This window comes from Euphorbia lathyris, chromosome 1 (assembly GCF_963576675.1).
Source record: "Euphorbia lathyris chromosome 1, ddEupLath1.1, whole genome shotgun sequence".
NCBI classification, from domain to species: Eukaryota; Viridiplantae; Streptophyta; class Magnoliopsida; order Malpighiales; family Euphorbiaceae; genus Euphorbia; species Euphorbia lathyris.
Window position 1 is genome coordinate 111,390,553 of NC_088910.1, and position 19,795 is coordinate 111,410,347.

The 19,795-nt window shown below is 37.9% G+C and overlaps 1 protein-coding gene across 2 annotated transcripts; it reads left to right on the forward strand.

The window, feature by feature from the left end:
* The first annotated feature begins 2,894 nt into the window (after window positions 1-2,894).
* Window positions 2,895-19,209, forward strand: LOC136210628 (helicase and polymerase-containing protein TEBICHI). 2 transcript variants are annotated; one of them, XM_066001976.1, is made up of 28 exons: window positions 2,895-3,063; window positions 3,430-3,869; window positions 3,953-4,187; window positions 4,292-5,098; window positions 5,973-6,037; window positions 6,794-6,899; window positions 7,003-7,203; window positions 7,357-7,554; window positions 7,855-8,016; window positions 8,108-8,344; window positions 8,530-8,742; window positions 8,970-9,320; window positions 9,548-9,700; window positions 10,268-10,477; window positions 10,827-11,045; window positions 11,165-11,282; window positions 12,057-13,216; window positions 13,367-13,564; window positions 14,001-14,260; window positions 14,766-14,955; window positions 15,055-15,162; window positions 15,407-15,759; window positions 16,697-16,805; window positions 16,881-17,018; window positions 17,963-18,059; window positions 18,133-18,287; window positions 18,401-18,458; window positions 18,533-19,209. In XM_066001976.1, exons 1-26 carry the CDS (start codon window positions 3,028-3,030, stop codon window positions 18,231-18,233), a joined length of 6,465 nt encoding a protein of 2,154 aa, XP_065858048.1. In that variant the 5' UTR covers window positions 2,895-3,027; the 3' UTR covers window positions 18,234-18,287; window positions 18,401-18,458; window positions 18,533-19,209. The 2 variants fall into 2 exon arrangements, with proteins under 2 accessions (XP_065858048.1, XP_065858049.1); XM_066001977.1 differs by having other exon boundaries at window positions 12,060-13,216.
* The last annotated feature ends 586 nt before the right edge of the window (window positions 19,210-19,795 follow it).

Genomic DNA, 19,795 nt, shown 5'->3' on the forward strand with positions numbered 1-19,795 from the left:
ACAAAACTGTTACAAAGATTGTGGCTAATAGAATCCGTGGCATTCTTCCTGCGATCATTTGTCAGAATCAGGGTAGCTTTGTGCCTGGTAGACAAATGATGGATAATGTGGTGATCGCCCAAGAGATGGTCCACACGATGAAGATTAGGAAGGGGAGGAAAGGCATTGTGGCTCTGAAGCTGGATTTAGAGAAGGCCTATGATCGAATTAATTGGGATTTCTTGATGGAGAGCCTTGAGAGAGCTAGAATCCCGGACAGCTGGAGAAGTTTAATTAAGGTATGTATTTCTTCTCCTGTGTTTCAAGTTATGGTCAATGGGGATATGTCAGAGGAATTTTCCCCGGGCAGAGGAATCCGTCAGGGGGATCCTATGAGCCCTTTCCTTTTTGTTATTGCTATGGAGAGGCTCTCTCACCTGATTCAGGATGCGATTGATAATGGGAGTTTCCACCCTGTGGCGATCAACAGCTTCTGTCCCCAGGTGACTCACTTATTCTTTGCAGATGATGTCCTTATCTTTCTTGAGGGTAATGAGGAGCAGTTGAGAGTCATTATGGATATTCTGGATTATTTTTGTTCGGCCTCTGGGCAGAAGCTTAATATCCAGAAATCTAGGATGATGTGCTCTAAGAATATGAATCAGAGAGTCTGTAAGAGATTAAGTGATCTCTCAGGTATTCCTCTTACTGATTCTCTTGGGAAGTATCTGGGCGTTCCCCTCCATAGTGAGCGTGTGTCTAAAGGCTCCTTCAAAGAGACTTTGGATAAAGCTAATTCGAAGTGTGCCACTTGGAAAGCCAAGACTCTGTCTCTCGCTGGCCGCCTCACGTTAATTCAATCTGTTAATTGTGCTGCTCCCAATCACATCATGCAGGCTTGTAAGCTTCCGGATCTTGTGCTTAATGATCTTGACAAGATTAACCGTAGGTTCCTGTGGGGGGAAGCTGCGGAGGGCAGGAAGATCCATCTTGTGCCTTGGAGTGAGGTTTGCCAGCCTAAAGATTCTGGGGGTCTGGGTATTAGGAAAGCAAAGGACAATAATAAAGTTTTATTAATGAAACTCCTTTGGCGTATGTGGCAAAACCCCTCCTCTCTTTGGGTTCGCCTCCTTTGTGGTAAGTATCGGAAAGACAAAATCTTCGGGGGCCCGAAAGAGAGAGTTGCTAATTGTTCCTTCCTCTGGAAAGGACTTAGTACTGTGTTTGATGAGTTCTGCTCGGGAGTTGGCCTGGAGGTGGGAAATGGTAAGTCCATTAGTTTCTGGTTTGATAACTGGATTGGGGATAAACCGTTAATTGAGGTGTGTTCTTCCCCCCCCGCCTAGTGATATACGCAACTGGAGGATTGCCGATGTGGTTGACTCGGAAGGGGACTGGATCTGGTCAAAGTTTGATACTTTCTTTAGCCTTGAGACTCTCCTTAGAATGCGGGGAGTGAAGGTGAGTAATCAAGAGGAAGACTTGGATAGGCACTGTTGGGCGCTGACTAACAATGGAGTTTATTCTTGCAAATCGGCCTTTGAAGCTTTCTCTCTCTTTAGATCTGATCCTCCCTCGGATGTGTGGAAGTCGATTTGGACCCTTAAAGTTCCTTTCCGTATTAGGAGTTTCCTGTGGCTGGGCGTTAAGGACAGGCTTCTTACTAATTCGGATAGGCACAGAAGGCACTTGGCTGATTCTGGAGCTTGCAGTAGATGCAGAGGCCATGTTGAGACTTTGTGCCATGCTCTTAGAGATTGCTCTAATAGTAAAGAGGTTTGGAGGAAAATTCTCCCACACCATATTTTCTCTTCCTTCATGGCACATTCTGAGGTCGACTGGTTCTCTGATGGTGTTAGAGGAAAGTTGCTTCCATACATGGAGCATGGTGACATTTTCTTTGCTATTATCTGTCACCAAGTTTGGAAATGGAGAAACGAGGAGATTTTTGGAGATAAAACTGTTTTTATGACAAACTTAGCTGATTTCTTCTCGAAAAAACTTTTCTCTATTATCGATAGTTTCAAAGGAGAGTCCCTTGCCAGAGCCTCTCAGTGTTGTGATGTCCATCTCGTGGGATGGAGCAGGCCAAGAGAGGGGGTTGTGAAACTGAATACTGATGGTTCCTGCCTCAGTAACGGTAAGATTACGGCTGGAGGTGTGCTTAGAGATGTAGGGGGCGTCTGGCTTTCTGGGTTCTCCCAGAATTTAGGGTTGGGTTCTTCATTTTCTGCGGAGCTCTGAGCTATTCTTACTGGAATCAATCTTGCTAAAAGGCTGGGTGTTAGGAGGCTCTCTGTGGAGTCTGATAATTTGGAAGCAATCAAAATGATTTCTGAGAATCATTCTATGGGTCTTAACAGTCGCAACCTCATCAAAGCTATTATAAGGCTTTGCTCCTCCTTTGAGTTCGTAGAGTTCAGACACATTTTTAGAGAGCAGAATCGTGTTGCTGATCGCTTGGCGGCGGCGGGCCATGAAGGGACGTTAGGCGTTACTACCCTTCCTGTTTCCCCTAGTTTCATCTCTCATCTTCTCTTAGAAGATAGGATTGGGGTTAGCTTCCCTAGGCTAATTTCTGGGTAGTTTGTTGTTGTTCGTTTTTCTTTTCCTTTTCTACCAAAAAAAAAAAAAAATTATTTTTAATCATTAGAAAAAGTGTCATCTCAATTCTATCATTACTGTTTTAATATATATATTTATTTATAAATAATTTTAAATTAATTATATATTTAATATATAAATATTAATATTTATTTATTATGAGATTTGAAATTGAATCACTAATGGAGTTAAATGATATATGAACCAATTATAAATCTGATTGGATATGAATCCATTATAACAACATTTTTCATTTATGAAACTTTTTTTTTTTTCTGATGAAATTCATTTATGAAACTTGAAACCAAAAAAGTAACTAAAAAGATTTAGCTCTCGTAATTTTGTACTTGTATTGTAAGGTCACTTGGCGCTCGCTGTAATAAAATTTGAAACATTTGGGAACAGTGTTCTGCGAATCTCCGCTGAACTCTTCTTGCTCCGTCCATGGCGTCTGATTTGCCCCAGCCTCGCATCAATCAGGTCTGTCATATAACCCTCTCCAAACCCTAACAAATTCACAACGCTCATTTCAAATTCAAATCTCACCCGCTCTTTCCTGTTGAAAAAAAAACTACATGCATATGAAATCTACGCAATTAAAAGGGAGGGGGAATTTCGTACCTGAATTTGAAATTTCTTTACTTTCTGTAATATGAATTGATAATTACTCTTTCATCAAGCGAACTTAAAGATTTATTGATGATGAAAACCGTTATTTTTGTGCTGGGTCTGGCTCAAAATTTCGACCCAATAGTTTGGTCCCAACTCTCTCATATTAAGATGATAAAATTTATGCAGCTAATCACAATGTAACTTGTTTCTCGTGTCTGTGATCGTTTTATGTAGTTTTTTGCTTCTAAAAAGAGGAAATCTTTATCTCCTGGGTTCAAGCATGGGCGAAGTGAAAAGGATGCAAGAATTGCGGCAGAAGGGCCTTTAAGTGCTAAAGGATCTTTAGAAAATTACTTGTCGAATTCACAGGAACAGAACCGTGATGCTAAGCTTTCTTTGACAGTGTCCAGGCAAGATGGAGTTAAGAGAAATCTTGATTTGGAGATTAATAGTAGCCCCAAAAATGAAAATGAGGACCTTTCTTCATTGGCCAAAAGGGATCCCCAAACTCCTAAAGCAATGGGAATTATTCAGAGCGAAACATCTCAAGGCTCATCTAATGCTGTCAATGTTGCAGTTGAAGGCGTCCCAAAACACTTCTCAGTTTCAAGGCCTTGTGCAGAAAAGCCAGAAATACAGCAGTTTGCAAATGAGTTTTTGTCTCTGTATTGTAGGTACTGCATTGCAAACGTGGGAATGTATCTTTGATTTTGAATACCAATTTCAGGATAATATATTTTTCATTTATCTTGTGCAGTGAACTCCGATCAACTGCAACTTCACCATCAAAGCCAAATCTGAATGATCCCAAGAGACATGGTAGTCCATCATTCGTGGATGATGAGGATAAACCATTAAAGAAGAGGCATATTGTAACCATCGAGTCACATCCAGAAGGTGAAACAGCTTTGTCCAGTGAGAAGAAGACAGAAAACAAGCAATCTGCCAGAAACATAAAAGCCGACATCCCACTTCTTATTGGGACTGGAGAGGTAAAAGCAGCTCAATATACTCTATATATGTTTTGAAACATTGATAATTTTTGCTTCAATAACTGATTCATTCTCTCTCTCCCTCCCTCTCTTTCTCTGGGCAGGGTAGCTTAAGAAAATGCAACAGAGTGTCTAAATTAACTGCTGAAATTGCTGAGTGCTGTACACCCGGCTCTTCTATGGTTAAAACTATTGTTGGTGAGACCCCCAAGTCAAAACATGGAAGCTCCACGATTTCACCTGGAGATTCATTCTGGAATGAAGCAATTCAAATTGCTGATGGTTTGTTTTCTGAAGCTGATAATATTCTTTCTCGGGCTGCTGAAGATGTAAACAATGGAAGTTGTGGTGACAAGTTGAGGGAAGTGTTGGATAAAGAAGTCAACAAAAGTCAGCAGATGCAAAGAGCTTCTTTGGAGTTTAGGACACAAATGAGAGGTTCTGCCACTGAAGCATCTCCTTTGCCTGTCAAACATCTCGACTTTACTTTTGAGGAAAAAAAATTAGATGCAAGTTCCCCTTTATCTTTTATAGACAATTTAAATACACCCAAAGGTGGTGAACAATCTGAATGTTGTTCGGTAAACATAAAAAGCTCAAGAACTGGTAAAATTGCAACTTATGGTGAAACACAAACAAAAGTTGAGATTTGTGAAGCGCAAGAAACCAAGTTTGTTGATGTGCCAATGAAAGCAGAAGCAGGTTTGTTAAATCGAGACAATGACAATATTACATCTTGTTCACCAATTAATGAAATCAAGAATTCTGCTGGTAATAAGGGATATACTGAAGCTAGCACTCCGTCAAGTACTGTGCCACTAAGAGACCAATTAGATCTTGACAATTGGCTTCCTTTGCAAGTTTGCAGCATATACAAAAGGAAAGGAATTTCAAAATTATACCCTTGGCAGGTATTTTGAACTTTTAAATTTTCATTTTTCTTTTGCTGGCTTTTTTTTAATGAAAATAGCATAGAGTCTTGCTGCCTTTGTATAATAACACTGTTTATTGTTCATTCTAGTAATTAAATGATCGTTTCTTATCTATTTAGCTATTAGAAGACTATCTTGATGCCATCACTTAAAAATAAATTAATATTTAACACTTTTAAAGTCTGTTCTCTTTGCCATAAGTGCATCATTGGAGAAGGTTATAACTTATAATTGTTGAGGAATTAACACCATAACCATTGGTGGAGTAGGGTGGCAAGAATAATACTGTAGCTGGAAATAATTGGAAAACCGGATTGTGGTTTGGATAAGATAACACGATTCTTCTCTTATATATTTTATTTTTTTTGTTATTTATTTATTTATTCTCTTTGTAAACTTAGTTTCCAAATGCTCGTTGTTTGTTGCATTTTCCTTTTTCTCTTGCTCATTTGCTCTGTATGTCTAGCACTTGTTCTTTTGAGTACTTCGGTTATTTCTTTGAGTCCAAACACCTTTGTATACTCTTAGTTATGGTTTGAGCAGATCTCTTTCCTCTTGTCGGCTTTTGTCAAAATTATTGTAAGGATATTTTTTTATTAGTTATTTCACTTTTATTATGGTAAAGGGCGGCCCGGTGCATTACGCGTCCCCGCTAAGCGAGGGTCCGGGGAGGGGTCCCACCACAAGGGTGTACTGGGGGCAAGCCTTCCCTTGCCAATTTTTTTGGCAAGAGGCCGCTCCTAAGACTCGAACCCGTGACCTTCGGTCACACGACAACAATGTGAATATATTATTTATTTGTCTCTATGTTCATGTTCATGTTAGCTAGGTGCTTATATGTTCTATTTCCCAGGTTGATTGTCTTCAGGTAGATGGAGTTTTACAGAGAAGGAATCTTGTATACTGTGCATCTACAAGGTATGTTACTGTATTGTCGAGTTCATCATAACTTATTCCATAAAATTAGTTTTCATGATAAGTTTTTACTTATTCATAGTATGAGATATAGAGGATGTCAATCATAGAACTATTGTAGGATGGTCGAAATGTAGAGGCATAACAGGAATGTTATGTGCTAGAAATATGCATATAAAATTGTAAAGAATTTTTTTTAGAACAACTATTTTATTGAACGATTGTAGAAGTGTGAGTTTGGTTGCAAGAAGACAAAATATTGACAAAATGAGCATACCTGAGATGAGGGTGTTGAGGTGGATGAGTGGGTACATACCACGAGGAATGAATGTAATGGTATATTCAAGAAAGTAAGGTATGGGGCTCATTGAAGATAAAACCAGGGAAGCTGTTTGAGGTTTGGACATGTTCACTGTTGGCCCTATGAATGCTTTGTGCATAGATATGAGAAAACAGAATTTCATATAGCTAAGAAGGGTAGAGGAAGATCAAGATTTACTTGGATGAAGATTTTTTAAAATGGCCTTCGATTATTAGAAATTTTGGAATGAATTTGGGAAATTATAATTCTTATAGCCAAGCACAACTAGTTGGGAATAAGTCTTGTTTGTTATTTTTCCCCGATAGGTTTATACTTGTTTTGTTTTCTCTTGCAGCAGAAAGATGGTTTCGTAAGTTGATAGTGAAAGCAGAATACGTTTTACCTGTCTTTATTAAGCTTTCATTAGTTAGCACTTAATCTTATTTCCACTGCTGCAGTGCGGGAAAAAGTTTTGTTGCTGAAATTTTGATGCTGCGGCGGGTCATATCAACTGGGAAAATTGCACTGCTAGTACTTCCTTATGTATCAATTTGTGCAGAAAAGGTCATATCACATTATCATCCTGTATTGTAATTATTAGATGTTATGACCTTTGTATGTTTTATCATCATATTTATGGACGCTGGGCATATTTACTCTTTCTCAGGCTGAACATTTGGAGGGGCTCTTGGAACCACTCGGTAAGCATGTCCGAAGTTATTATGGAAGTCAAGGTGGTGGAACACTTCCTAAAGATACTTCTGTAGCTGTATGCACAATAGAGAAAGCAAACTTTTTAATAAACAGACTGCTGGAAGAGGGTCGTCTATCAGAAATTGGAGTCATTGTGATTGATGAATTGCACATGGTATTTGGATCTGTATTGTTGTGAAAATTCTTATGTACTGTCCGTTTTATATATATTGACATAGATAGTACTGTTGCTTCCGTATGTAGCTTATCTAGGTTATATTCATGGAACTATTATGTGGATGATTTTCATGCTTATGTTCGTTAACAGGTTGGTGATCGGAGCAGGGGTTATCTTTTGGAACTTTTGTTGACAAAGCTTCGTTATGCTGCTGGTGAAGGCAATTCAGAATCTAACAGTGGAGAAAGCTCAGGTACAAGCAATAAGAATGATGCTGCTCATGGTCTACAAATTGTTGGGATGAGTGCAACAATGCCAAATGTGGCGGCAGTAGCTGATTGGCTTCAAGTAAGTGGCATCACTGTATAGATTTTATGATTTACTCATTGTTTGTACAGTGGCCTTTTTAGACTGGTGATTTCGAATTTCCGACAGACTCCATGCATGCGTTCTTTTTTTTCTTTGGTAGAGGGCGAGCACTGTAATAGGCTGTTAGGGGGTTGATTGAGATATTGTATTTCCGAAATTCAGGATAACAATTTATTGTGTATACTTCTAGACTGTATATTGAATAAGTCTATTTCAGACAGCAGATGTCATTTGTCCATTGCGGTTTCACCATATCCTTGCAGAAAAATTTGTTTGCAGGCAGCACTGTACCAGACAGATTTTCGACCTGTTCCGCTAGAGGAGTTTATTAAAGTTGGGAATACCATTTATAACAAGAAAATGGATATTGTTAGAACAATTCTTAGAGCTGCTGACCTAGGTGGTAAAGATCCAGATCATATAGTAGAACTGTGTAATGAGGTAGGCACTTGTTGCTCTTTTATGTGAGTGCTTCTATAGCTGGTAATTATTAAGAGTTGAGCAAACATTGATGATCTTTTTTATATATTAGGTTGTTCAAGAGGGTCATTCAGTGCTAATATTTTGCTCTAGTCGGAAAGGATGTGAATCAACTGCCAAGCATGTTTCCAAGTTCCTGAAGAAGTTCTCTATTAATATTCAGAATAACAGTGAGTTTCTTGATATTGCTTCAGCTATTGATGCATTGAGAAAATGCCCAGTGGGATTGGATCCTACTTTAGAAGAAACTCTTCCTTGTGGTGTTGCCTATCATCATGCTGGCCTCACTGTAAGATTCAATACTTATTTTCTGTACCTTCTAATTTGTGGTTTAGCTTAGGCCTATTTTCGTCCTATAGTCTTGTGGTTAGAGACTTGCTTAGACATGCATCCGTTTCAGGGCCATTTGGTTCTGATTCGTACTTTTTGATATGGGGTTTTGGAAGATTTAGGCTTTATCCTGATATCTTACAGGTTGAGGAAAGAGAAATCATTGAAAGCTGTTACCGGAAAGGCCTTTTGCGTGTCTTAACTGCTACATCTACTTTAGCTGCTGGGGTTAACCTGCCAGCTAGGAGGGTCATTTTTCGACAGCCCAGGATTGGTTGTGATTTCATTGATGGGACAAGGTACAAACAGATGGCTGGTCGGGCTGGTCGAACTGGGATTGATACTAAAGGAGAAAGTGTAAGTTTATTTTTCATGTGCTTTCCCGCAATCTCTTCTTACATCATTTTATTCTCTGTGCTGATGTGCTATTTGGCTATCAAATGTTGGAGCTTTCTTGTCATTCATTGAACAACTTGTGCCTTGTTGTTTTTCTTTGAATTATGTTGCAGATTTTCCATTTTTTGTGCAATTAAATTAGGAGATAGAATTTTTATAATTAAAGGTACTATTTTATGTGTTGCCAGATACTGATTTGCAAACCAGGAGAACTCAAAAGAATCATAGGATTGCTTAATGAAAGCTGTCCACCACTGCAATCTTGTCTATCTGAAGATAAGAACGGAATGACACATGCAATTTTAGAAGTTGTGGCTGGTGGAATTGTACAAACTGCTAATGATATTCATCGATATGTTAGATGTACTCTTCTTAATTCCACAAAACCGTTCAGTGATGTTGTGAAATCAGCCCAGGAGTCTCTTCGGTGGCTGTGCCATAAAAAATTTCTGGAGTGGAGTGAAGATACAAAGTTATATAGCACCACACCCCTTGGACGTGCAGCTTTTGGCAGTTCTCTTTGTCCAGAAGAATCACTTGTAAATATTTGTTTCATCACTTGAATTCGGTTTTAGTGTATTGCTAGTTACATATTTCTCTAGACTTATTTTCTGTCTCCCATATTTTACGAATCGTTTGAGTTTAGTTTGCTTGACCTGAGCATTATTACTTGGTTTTCAATTGATTCTCTCTTAATTCACTAGCTGACATAATTACTAGGAGCTTGTGCTTGCATTAATTATGTTTGTTTGGATCTGTTTCCTAGATTGTGCTAGATGACCTTTCTAGAGCAAGAGAAGGATTTGTGCTTGCATCTGATTTACATTTAGTATACTTGGCAACACCAATCAATATTGAATTGGAGCCAGATTGGGAATTATATTATGAACGGTTCATGGAGTTGTCTCCTCTGGACAAGGTAATACTGGTTTTCTTCTTCACTCTTTTTTGGTTTATGCATGAGACCTTTTGGAGCTTGTTGAAAGGCAGTTGATTGTGTCAGTCCATGAGAGATATAACTGGGTTTATAGGCATTCTGTTGTTAGCCTCTATATTAGTTTGGCATGTAAGTATGTAGCATATAGAATGTGTTAGAAGTTCCAGAACCCCGGTCACTAAAATCTGAAAGACGAAGATATTCTATGAGAACAGTAGGAAGCACTTATTTGAAGAATTTGAGTGCATAACTGTTTTTTTTGCTATATCTTCAACAAACGATGACATGCCTTCACACTTATTTAACAAAGATTTCATCCGCAGTTGCCAAACTACTAAATATTTATATCTATAGCGTTTCTTCAGAATCTGGCATGTCTAGTATTTCACTTGGGCTTTGTGGATTTTTTTCTTCATTTCGGGACTAAGTCTTTGTTGTTGTTGTTGCTGCTGCTGCTGTGGAGTCATTGTTAATTGACACCTTTACTCTCTTCTTCTTTTATAAAGCACGTACCTGACCTTTTTTCCCGTTTGAACCTATGCAATGAAGTCTGTTGGAAATCGAGTTGGAGTTTCTGAACCATTTTTGATGCGCATGGCACATGGAGCACCTGTGCGCACATGGAATAGACCAGCTGATAAAATGAAAAAGTTGCAAAATCAAAGTGGGAATGCATACAACAACATGAGTTCAGATGACCAATCTCTTCGAGTGTGCAAACGATTTTACGTTGCTCTTATTCTTTCACGGCTAGTGCAGGTATTGTAATCTTTTATCCCCTTCTTTCTTGATCATTGTTGTTAGTTTAATGTTGCTTGCCTAGCTTTTATTAAATCTTTGTAGAAGAAAGTTTGGTCTATTTTCTTATTTGTGATGCATTATACTTTTGCATGTTACGCATATAAGGATTTTTTTTCCCCAGAGGACATCAATCTAACCTATGTGCTCTTTTGTTCTCATGTAAAATAAATGTTTTTTATCTGCATAATGACATGTCTGTGATTCCTGATGCCTTCAATGTTATTGGTTGCCTTTGTTTACCATGATTTGTGACTTTTGTTTGTTTTCTGTGTTTTGCTAATTAACTATTTGATAATTTTGGATAAAGGAAACACCTGTTGCTGAAGTTTGTGAAGCTTTCAAGGTAGCCAGAGGCATGGTTCAAGCGTTACAAGAAAATTCAGGAAGGTTTGCATCTATGGTTTCTTTATTTTGTGAAAGGTTGGGATGGCATGATTTGGAGGGGTTAATTGCCAAGTTCCAGAATCGTGTATCATTTGGAGTCAGAGCAGAGATTGTGGAGCTTACCACCATTCCATACGTCAAGGTAATTGGCTTCTACCTTTTCCTGTATGGCTCTACTAATTATCCAGAACTTTACTGGCCTTCTCATTTTCTGTTGGTATAAATTAAATGTATCCATTAATTTTATTGCTTTATTTGTAGGGTTCTCGAGCAAGAGCACTATATAAATCAGGCTTGCGTACACCTCTTGCTATTGCTGAAGCATCTATCTCAGAAATAGTTAAGGCTCTTTTCGAATCTTCATCTTGGGCAGGTCAAGGTGAGTGTTTTGAACATATAACTAATATTTATTGTTTTGACCAACTTTGTTAATTATCATTATCTAACTAATCTTAATTTTCTCCTTTTTCTTTTTGTATTCTGAATTTAATGCTGCTTTGTCTTAAAATCAATTTTCCTTTTTGTGGTGCTCCGATGCACTTGGATGAAGATAAATGCCTACATTTTCTACAAGCATATTCGAAGGCGATTTTTGTGTGCTGGATTTTGGGTTTTTCTTTTGAGGGATTTCTTTTAAGAGCTGTTTAACATAACTTAAGGAAATTACTTTTCTTTAGGCTCTATATTCATATGATGGAAATATATTATATTAGAAAAGCATGTTTTCTTTTGGTGTAGGTTTAGAAGTGTCAGATATTAATATGGAGTGGACCTTTAACTATCGGCTTGAGCTTTTAGTTCAATCGGTTCCATGACATGGTATCAGAGTGAGTGTGACCAAGTGGTCCAGGGTTCGATTCCTCGCAGCCCCATTTGTTGATTTAATTGCAGGACATGGTAATATGGGCCTGTGTTGTGCACGCTTCGAGCATTGTGGGCATAGCTTGAGCTTTTAGATTGATGGAATCTTTTGTCCTTTACAATCTCAACTCCAAAATAAATGTGCTATAATATACCTTCTGATTTGGCATTTTTTTCTTGTACTATCTCCGTGTTTTCTTTATCTATTTTCTGTAAGTTTGCTGTACGTATGGTTTTGCATGCGTGCATTCAAAATTTGTTATCAAATTTACAAGTTAACAAATGGTTGTAGAAGGTTCAGCACAGAGGCGCTTGCAATTGGGCGTTGCAAAGAAAATCAAGAATGGTGCTCGCAAAATTGTTCTTGATAAAGCTGAAGAAGCAAGGATGGTTGCTTTCTCGGCTTTCAAATCTCTTGGACTTGATGTTCCTCAGTTTTCTCGACCATTATTATCAAATGGAGGTTTTGTTGAGGAAGATGCTGTAAATAAATCATTTGGAGATGGCACCTCTAATGCCTTCCTTTTTATAGACCAAAGAGCCAATGCACCCGACCTTCACGCAGAAAGTAGCAAGTGTCCTGATAACGGAAATTTGGAAATTGAAAAAGATGGCTTTGTGAGAACAATAGATGTTGGTTTAGTGGCTCCAGCAGAAATACAGTCATCTGGTCTTGTTCAATGTAGCTTTGGTGCTAAGAACTCTGAAGTACAAATTGAAAATTCATTAAACCTTGGTAGACAAATGGATGCTACTGGTCATCACAATGCAAAATCAGTTGTATTAGTATCTGTGAAGTCAGGACAAGATATTGAGGGAACTAACGTATGTGATACGAATGTTTGTGAAGGGTCGCAAGAAAAATGTAGAACAGAAAATACATGTAGTGGCAACAAGGAAAATACTTGTGAGAAGGGACCCATTAATGCAAGTAATGCTCCAGGTGGATTTGATTCTTTCTTGGCTGTCTGGGAGACTGTCCCACAGTTCTATTTTGACCTCCATTACAATAAAAAATCAGAAGTAAATCCCATTCTTCCCTTTGAAGTACATGGCATGGCCATCTGTTGGGAAAACTCTCCTGTATACTATGTTAACCTTCCTAAAGATTTACTGTGGGTTGACAACCAAAAGAATGCCCCTCTACCTGAGAATTGGTTGGAGATATTTAGGCATAGATGGAAACGAATATGTGAAATAATGGGGAAAAAAGAGGTCACAAAGTTTACTTGGAATTTGAAAATTCAGATTCAGGTGCTCAAGCATGCAGCAATTCCCTTTCAGAGATTTGGTTGTCTGAATATTTCAGGAAAGAATTTTGATCTTGAAGACATAGATAGTTCACACTTTTTGTTGCCCCCAATCACTATTGATGAAGGAATTGATTTGTGCATCGTGGCATGGATTCTATGGCCTGATGAGGAGAGTAGCTCTAACCCAAATTTGGAGAAGGTAAAGTGTATAGTCATATTGAAAAGTATGAAATAGAAATTTTATTATACAACTTTTAAAGGCCAATGTGCATACTTCAAATTATCAACCAGTGTTAAGGCATTGCTTATTTTGTTTTGATGGCTTGTAGAATGTGTAACAATTTTGCAGGAAGTCAAGAAAAGATTAGCCAGTGAGGTTGTTGCAGCTGCTAATAGGAATGGTAGGTGGAAGAATCAAATGCGAAGAGCTGCTCATAATGGTTGCTGTCGTCGGGTTGCACAAACAAGAGCTTTATGTTCTGTTTTATGGAAGTTACTTATTTCTGAAGGACTTGTTGAAGCACTTAAGAACATTGAGATGCCATTGGTAAATTTTTATTAGTCAGCTGCTATCTTCATATCTCTGAACAACTTATGGCCTGTATTTCAATATCTTCATGAAAGTTGTTCCATTCAATCTAATAACAGAGAAATATCTCCGTGTTAACCTTTTCCTGCATTCATGGACTCTTTAGTTAATAAAAATGTCCCATACAATATTAATTAATTAGTCGACAATAATCTCTGTCGTCAGCCTCTTCCTTCATTGATATCTTCATGTTTGACATCTCATGTTTAGCCTTGCATGTTTCTAATGGACATGCAACTTTTCAAAGTATTTGGGATTCTTGAGGTTTGTGATTTGTTTAAGACATCCTTGGTTTTAGAACCATTGAAGTGGTGTTAACTTATACTAGTTTCACTGTTTCATTCCTCAGATATTTATTATTTGGTTCCTAGGTTAATCTTAGTGCATGTGTTAGGTTAATGTTCTTGCGGACATGGAGCTTTGGGGAATAGGTGTTGACATGGAAGGATGCCTGAAAGCACGTAAAGTGCTTTCAGAAAAGCTTAGGTATCTTCAGAAGAAAGCATATGAGTTGGCTGGCATGACATTTTCACTGCACGCGGCAGCGGATATTGCTAATGTTCTCTATGGACACTTGAAGCTACCCATACCAGAAGGGCATGGCAAGGGGAAACTGCACCCAAGTACTGACAAACATTGTTTGGATTTGTTAAGGTACTCAAAGATTCTTTTTGTTGTCCTTTTGTTCTTAACATCTTAATGCAAGCACTTGCTAACTTTGAAAAATGGAGTTAGACCTATCTTTACATGGTATTAGAGCCATCTGTTTCAATGGCGGGTTACCTGCCGATGTTTACTTCAGGCTCTAGATGGTTTTAGGCCTGAGGTGGGTGTGTGCTAAGTATTCCACATTGATTAATTAGTGAGACATAAGACCACTTGTATACGTGAGGCAATCACCCACCCTCTGAGGCACCTTTTGGGGGTGGAGTTGGGCCTATCTTTACAGTACAATATGGATGGATTATTCTCTGTGGCATATTTTACTTCCTGAATTCAATGCCATATGGGACCTCTCTGGAACTTAGATTCATCAGATGCCTCTCTTCCATAACATGTGTTTGCTTAATTTTTTGTCTGTGATCAGTACATGTTGATGATATGTGGTGACAATTTCTTATTCTAACGTTTCTTAATCCGAAAATTTGGTTCCTTTCAGAAATGAGCATCCTATTGTTCCAGTTATCAAGGAGCACAGGACATTAGCAAAGCTTTTAAACTGCACACTTGGTTCAATCTGTTCACTGGCTAGGCTATCTATGAAGACGCAAAAGTACACACTACATGGTCATTGGCTCCAGACATCTACAGCAACCGGACGGCTATCAAGTGAAGAACCTAATCTTCAGGTTGGTGTTGTGCCTACTCATTTCTTTGCTATATCAAATTGTATTATCATTAGGCTGAATTTTATTGTTCTGTGTTCTGAAATATTTTGGGTTATGCAGTGTGTTGAACATATGGTTGAATTTAGAATGTGTAAGGATGAAAATGGTGATGATGCTGATCCAGATAATTACAAACTAAATGCTCGTGACGTCATTGTTCCTACCCAGGTAATGGTCAGTGAGCTTGTAACTTGGTAGGTGTTCTTGAGACTACCTTATATCTTTAAGATACACTACTATCTAAGATTAAATGCAAAGGAAAGCCATTACATATCTAAACCTCTGAATGCTGTACCTGCATTTTATTTGGTCATAGATTGTCTTTTTAGTACATTAGCATCAAAAGACACTTGTTCTTTTCATAATCATTTGGGTAATGTCAGAACTAATTTTCCTAAAATTATTATTGTAGGACAATTGGTTACTGTTAACAGCAGATTATTCCCAGATAGAACTGCGGCTGATGGCACATTTTGCTAAAGATGCGTCATTAATTGAACTCCTCAGTAAGCCAAATGGTGATGTTTTCACTATGATAGCAGCAAGATGGACTGGGAAACCAGAAAATTCTGTTGCATTAGATGAGAGAGATCAGACCAAGAGGTTGGTATATGGGATTCTATATGGAATGGGCGCTACTGCTCTTGCAGAACAACTGAAATGCAGTTCCAATGAAGCTTCTGAAAAGATTAAAAGCTTCAAGAGTTCTTTTCCTGGGGTAACTTCCTGGCTTCAAGAATCAGTTGCATCCTGCCATAAAAATGGGTAAGGCTATTTATATCTCCTGATGCAAATGATATTCATTTTCTTCTCCAATTTTCTAGAACTTTCTAAACTAAATTTTGTATGTAGAGTTTTGTATCAAGTTTAAAATTTGTATTTGTGAACAAAGAATTGAGGGATTATCTGATATCCGTTCAAGAGAAATTACATCTGTATTTGTGCAGGTATGACTAATCTAGAAAAGGAACGAAACCTCGGTTTAGGCCTGTAACTAAGCTTTGTACAATTGTAACAGCTAATTCTGTAACAAGTATTGTGTTGGGGAATTACATAGTCTATGTGGGGTTTTTTTTTTCTTAAAATTTGTTTATCTTCAACAAGTTGCATTTCATTCTTTAACTATCATGGTCTTATCTACTTATCTATTACTCAACTTATTCTCCTTGGAATTCTTGGTCATACATTTTCTTTTTCTTTGTGTTTCATGCTGGTGTTTCAGCATTGGGAATATTGTGATGTTTGGACGCATACTTGGTTAATGTTTTCTTTCTTATTTTTATTTTTTTAATTGAGCATTCGTTTCTATCAGTTTTTATCATGCATTTGCTCATTTGTGTTGAATAGTCTTTACGTTTATTGGCACATGAAATCTTCAGACCAAAGAGGATTTTAACATGTAAATTAATTTTTCTTTTATTATGTTTAGATTTTAGGGGGAGCCTTGGCGCAACGGTAAATGTTGTTGTCATGTGACTGAGAGGTCACGGGTTCGAGTCTTAGGAGCGGCCTCTTGCCAAAAAAATTGGCAGGGGAAGGCTTGCCACCAGTACACCCTTGTGGCGGGACCCCTCCCCGGACCCTCGCTTAGCGGGGACGCGTAGTGCACCGGGTCGCCCTTTATGTTTAGATTTGTTTTTACAATAAGTGCGTTCAATTTTTTGTTCTTATAAACACTGTTGAATGATTCCTTGTGGTCCAGTTATGTGGAGACCCTCAAGGGAAGGAAGCGCTTTTTGTCAAAGATAAAATATGGGAATAGTAAAGAAAAATCAAAAGCTCAGAGGCAAGCAGTTAATTCTATCTGTCAGGTATAGCAGTTTCTCTGCAGTGAGGATGCATGCATAAGGGGGTTATGCTTTGTTCTTACAGCTGTTCTTGTGCAGGGATCTGCTGCTGATATAATCAAGATTGCAATGATAAATATATACTCTGTAATTGTTGGAGCTGATGAGGCAGAATCTAGCTTTGCATTTGCTACTAAATTTCAAATGCTGAAGGGACGGTGCCGAATTCTCTTGCAGGTACCTTAAGAAAGTTGCTCTTGTATTTAATCTTCTTGTTTTTTACTGGAACCGTTCTATATATCAGTGATCATATATGCATGCGTCATATATTAATATGAATTGGACCTTAACTATCAGTTTAAGCTTTTAGTTCAATTGGTTCAATGACATGATATCAGAGCCTCTCAGACCAAGTGATCAAGGGTTCGAATCCTGACAACCCTATTTGTTGATTTAATTTCAATAAATGGTAAGATGGGCTTGTATTGTAGACGCTTTAAGCCCAATGCGCATTCGCGTGCGGGGATGTGTCAGATATTAATACGAATTGGGCTTTAACTACCAGCTTAAACTTTTAGATTGGTTCCATGACAAAATGAAATAGGCAATACTCACTTTTCTTTTTTCTATTAAAAAGATCATGTGATGACAATCATAGTTACTAAAAGTTTGTATTTTGTTGGTTTATATTTCAGAAAGAAAAAGTTAAATATCATAACTGAAATTCTCGGTCCTTTTAGATATCAATTATTGTCTTTTCAATATGTTTTGTAGAAGGTCATCACTTATTGCAAGCCCTTAATTACTTTTTCTGTGTTAATAAATATCTAGCTTGAGGGCGAGCCTTGGCGCAACGGTAAACGTTGTTGTCGTGTGACTGAGATGTCACGGGTTTGAGTCTTAGGAGCGGTCTCTTGCCAAAATATTGGCAGGGGAAGGCTTGCCCCCAGTACACCCTTGTGGTGGGACCTCTCCCCGGGCCCTCGCTTAAGCGGGGACGCTTAATGCACCGGGCCGCCCTTTTTTTTTTATAATAAATATCTAGCTAGAGATCTAAAGAAGCTATAACAAATAGTTAATCCTTTGATTTTGAAGAAAATGAGAGTTTTTGCGTGTAAGAAGGCACAAATACAATCTCTTTTATCTGAAAATTGGTGGTAACTTCTTTTAATTAAATCCAGGTACATGATGAATTAGTATTGGAAGTTGATCCTTCTGTGGTCAAGGAAGCTGCATCATTGTTACAAATAGGCATGGAGAAGGCTGCTTTACTTCTTGGTATGTACTTAGCGGCAATTTTCTTTGTATATTTTGCTAGAATTTATTAACGTTTTTGTACTATATTATACAGTTCCTTTGCAAGTCAAACTTAAAGTTGGAAGAACGTGGGGTTCTTTGGAGCCTTTCCAAGTTGATCAAGATGTAAACAAAGTTATTTTGTTCGATTCATGAAGATGTTAACTGAGGATGGACAAATTTGATGATGTTCAGCGGTGAAGATTATTGGTAACAGGACTAATGAGTTGCTTATGAAATTTGAGATGATTTTCTTAAGATGTTCTGTTATCTGATGCATATTGACTTCAGTTCTTCTGAAATTGATTGTACTATATGTGCAGAGATGCAAATAACAACTCGTGGCTTGGGGTTAAGCAAAACAGGTCCTCAACAAAAGGAGTAAGTTCTCTTTGTGCCACCTAAGTCTAGTTTTTACAATTGTCAGCCTACTTTAGCAGATAGATATCCTACAGATTGGTATTAAAGCCGCTGGATATGGGGGAACAAAGTTCAATTTGAAGCAGTTGGAAGCCTTCATGGATATGTATAGGAAAGATAGAGAGAGAGACAGAGTGGAAAGAGAAGCAATATCAATTCGGTTGGAAGAACTTGCATGCGGGTTCACTGCACAGTGTGGAGAAAGGGGCAACCCAGTCCTAGGCACGAACAGGCGCACCAAGGAGCTCATATGCTTCCTAAATGAGCGCCGAATATTACCTTCCAAACAGCAGATGTTACCAGCAAGACTACTGCTGGCAGCTCTCAGCATGTACCGTTTGCTAAGAAATTAAACAGAGCACAAATGGGGGTAAAGGTGTATTAGAGTGCTCTAGTTGCGATGGACATTACTAGGCTGGACATCAAAATGTAAAAATTGATTTTGGCTATAGATGAAGCATTTGAAATTAGGATATGGAGGAACGCCTCCTTCCCTCCATGATCACTAAACATCATTCCTCTTTTGCTCTTCATGTCAAGTGCATTCTTGAGGGGGGAGGGGATTTGTATGTGTCATACATGTACAGCTACTTTTCCTAAACAGTACCTTAATCATACGAAATCAACATAAATGTGATTTATATACTTAGCTTGTATAGCATGTAGAATGTGTATAAATAGGTTGTAAGTCTTCATTATCAGCAAAGTTAGATTAGACAATCCTACATATTACATTTCCTTTTGAATTTTTAGTTATTTGGTAGTTGATCTGTGTTCAAAATTCCAATAAGATTTGATAGTAGTTAGGATAGGATGTTAAAGCTGATCTATGCAGAATTTTTGTCAGCAAGTTTCTTAGTCTTTGAGATCGTAGACTAGGGTCCTCTCTAATGAGCCCTATCCTTATAGCCTAACAAAATAGGCTATAATGGTAGAAAAACGGGTGAATTACAACTATGGCAATTCAACTTTGTCCTTACTGATATTATAACCACTCAACTTCGAAATTTTGACATAAGAGTCACTCAACTTTGACCACTCTAATGGTAACCCTTCATTGTAGAGTTGATGGAAATGATATTCTAAGCGACTTTATTTCTTGTACTTTTTGGTTTTGAGGTCATTTAGATGCTCTTTGGGTAGAAGAGAGAAAGTGACTGTTTCGAGAGGAAAAAGGTCTGAAGTTCCATAATAAATATGATTCTAAACAAATTTAATTTTTTGATTTTTCCATTTTGAAGTGGTCAATGACCATCTTGAGGTTGTTTCTTTTATAAGATATCATAATGTTAGTAAAT

What these genes read in the sequence shown, in the direction of transcription:
- LOC136210628 (XM_066001976.1), top strand. Translation starts at nt 3,028, where the DNA reads ATGGCGTCTGATTTGCCCCAGCCTCGCATCAATCAG. An exon ending in TATCAATTTGTGCAGAAAAG is followed by an intron (nt 6,900 to 7,002) that starts GTCATATCACAT and finishes ACTCTTTCTCAG; the next exon opens with GCTGAACATTTGGAGGGGCT. An exon ending in TTTGTCCAGAAGAATCACTT is followed by an intron (nt 9,321 to 9,547) that starts GTAAATATTTGT and finishes TCTGTTTCCTAG; the next exon opens with ATTGTGCTAGATGACCTTTC.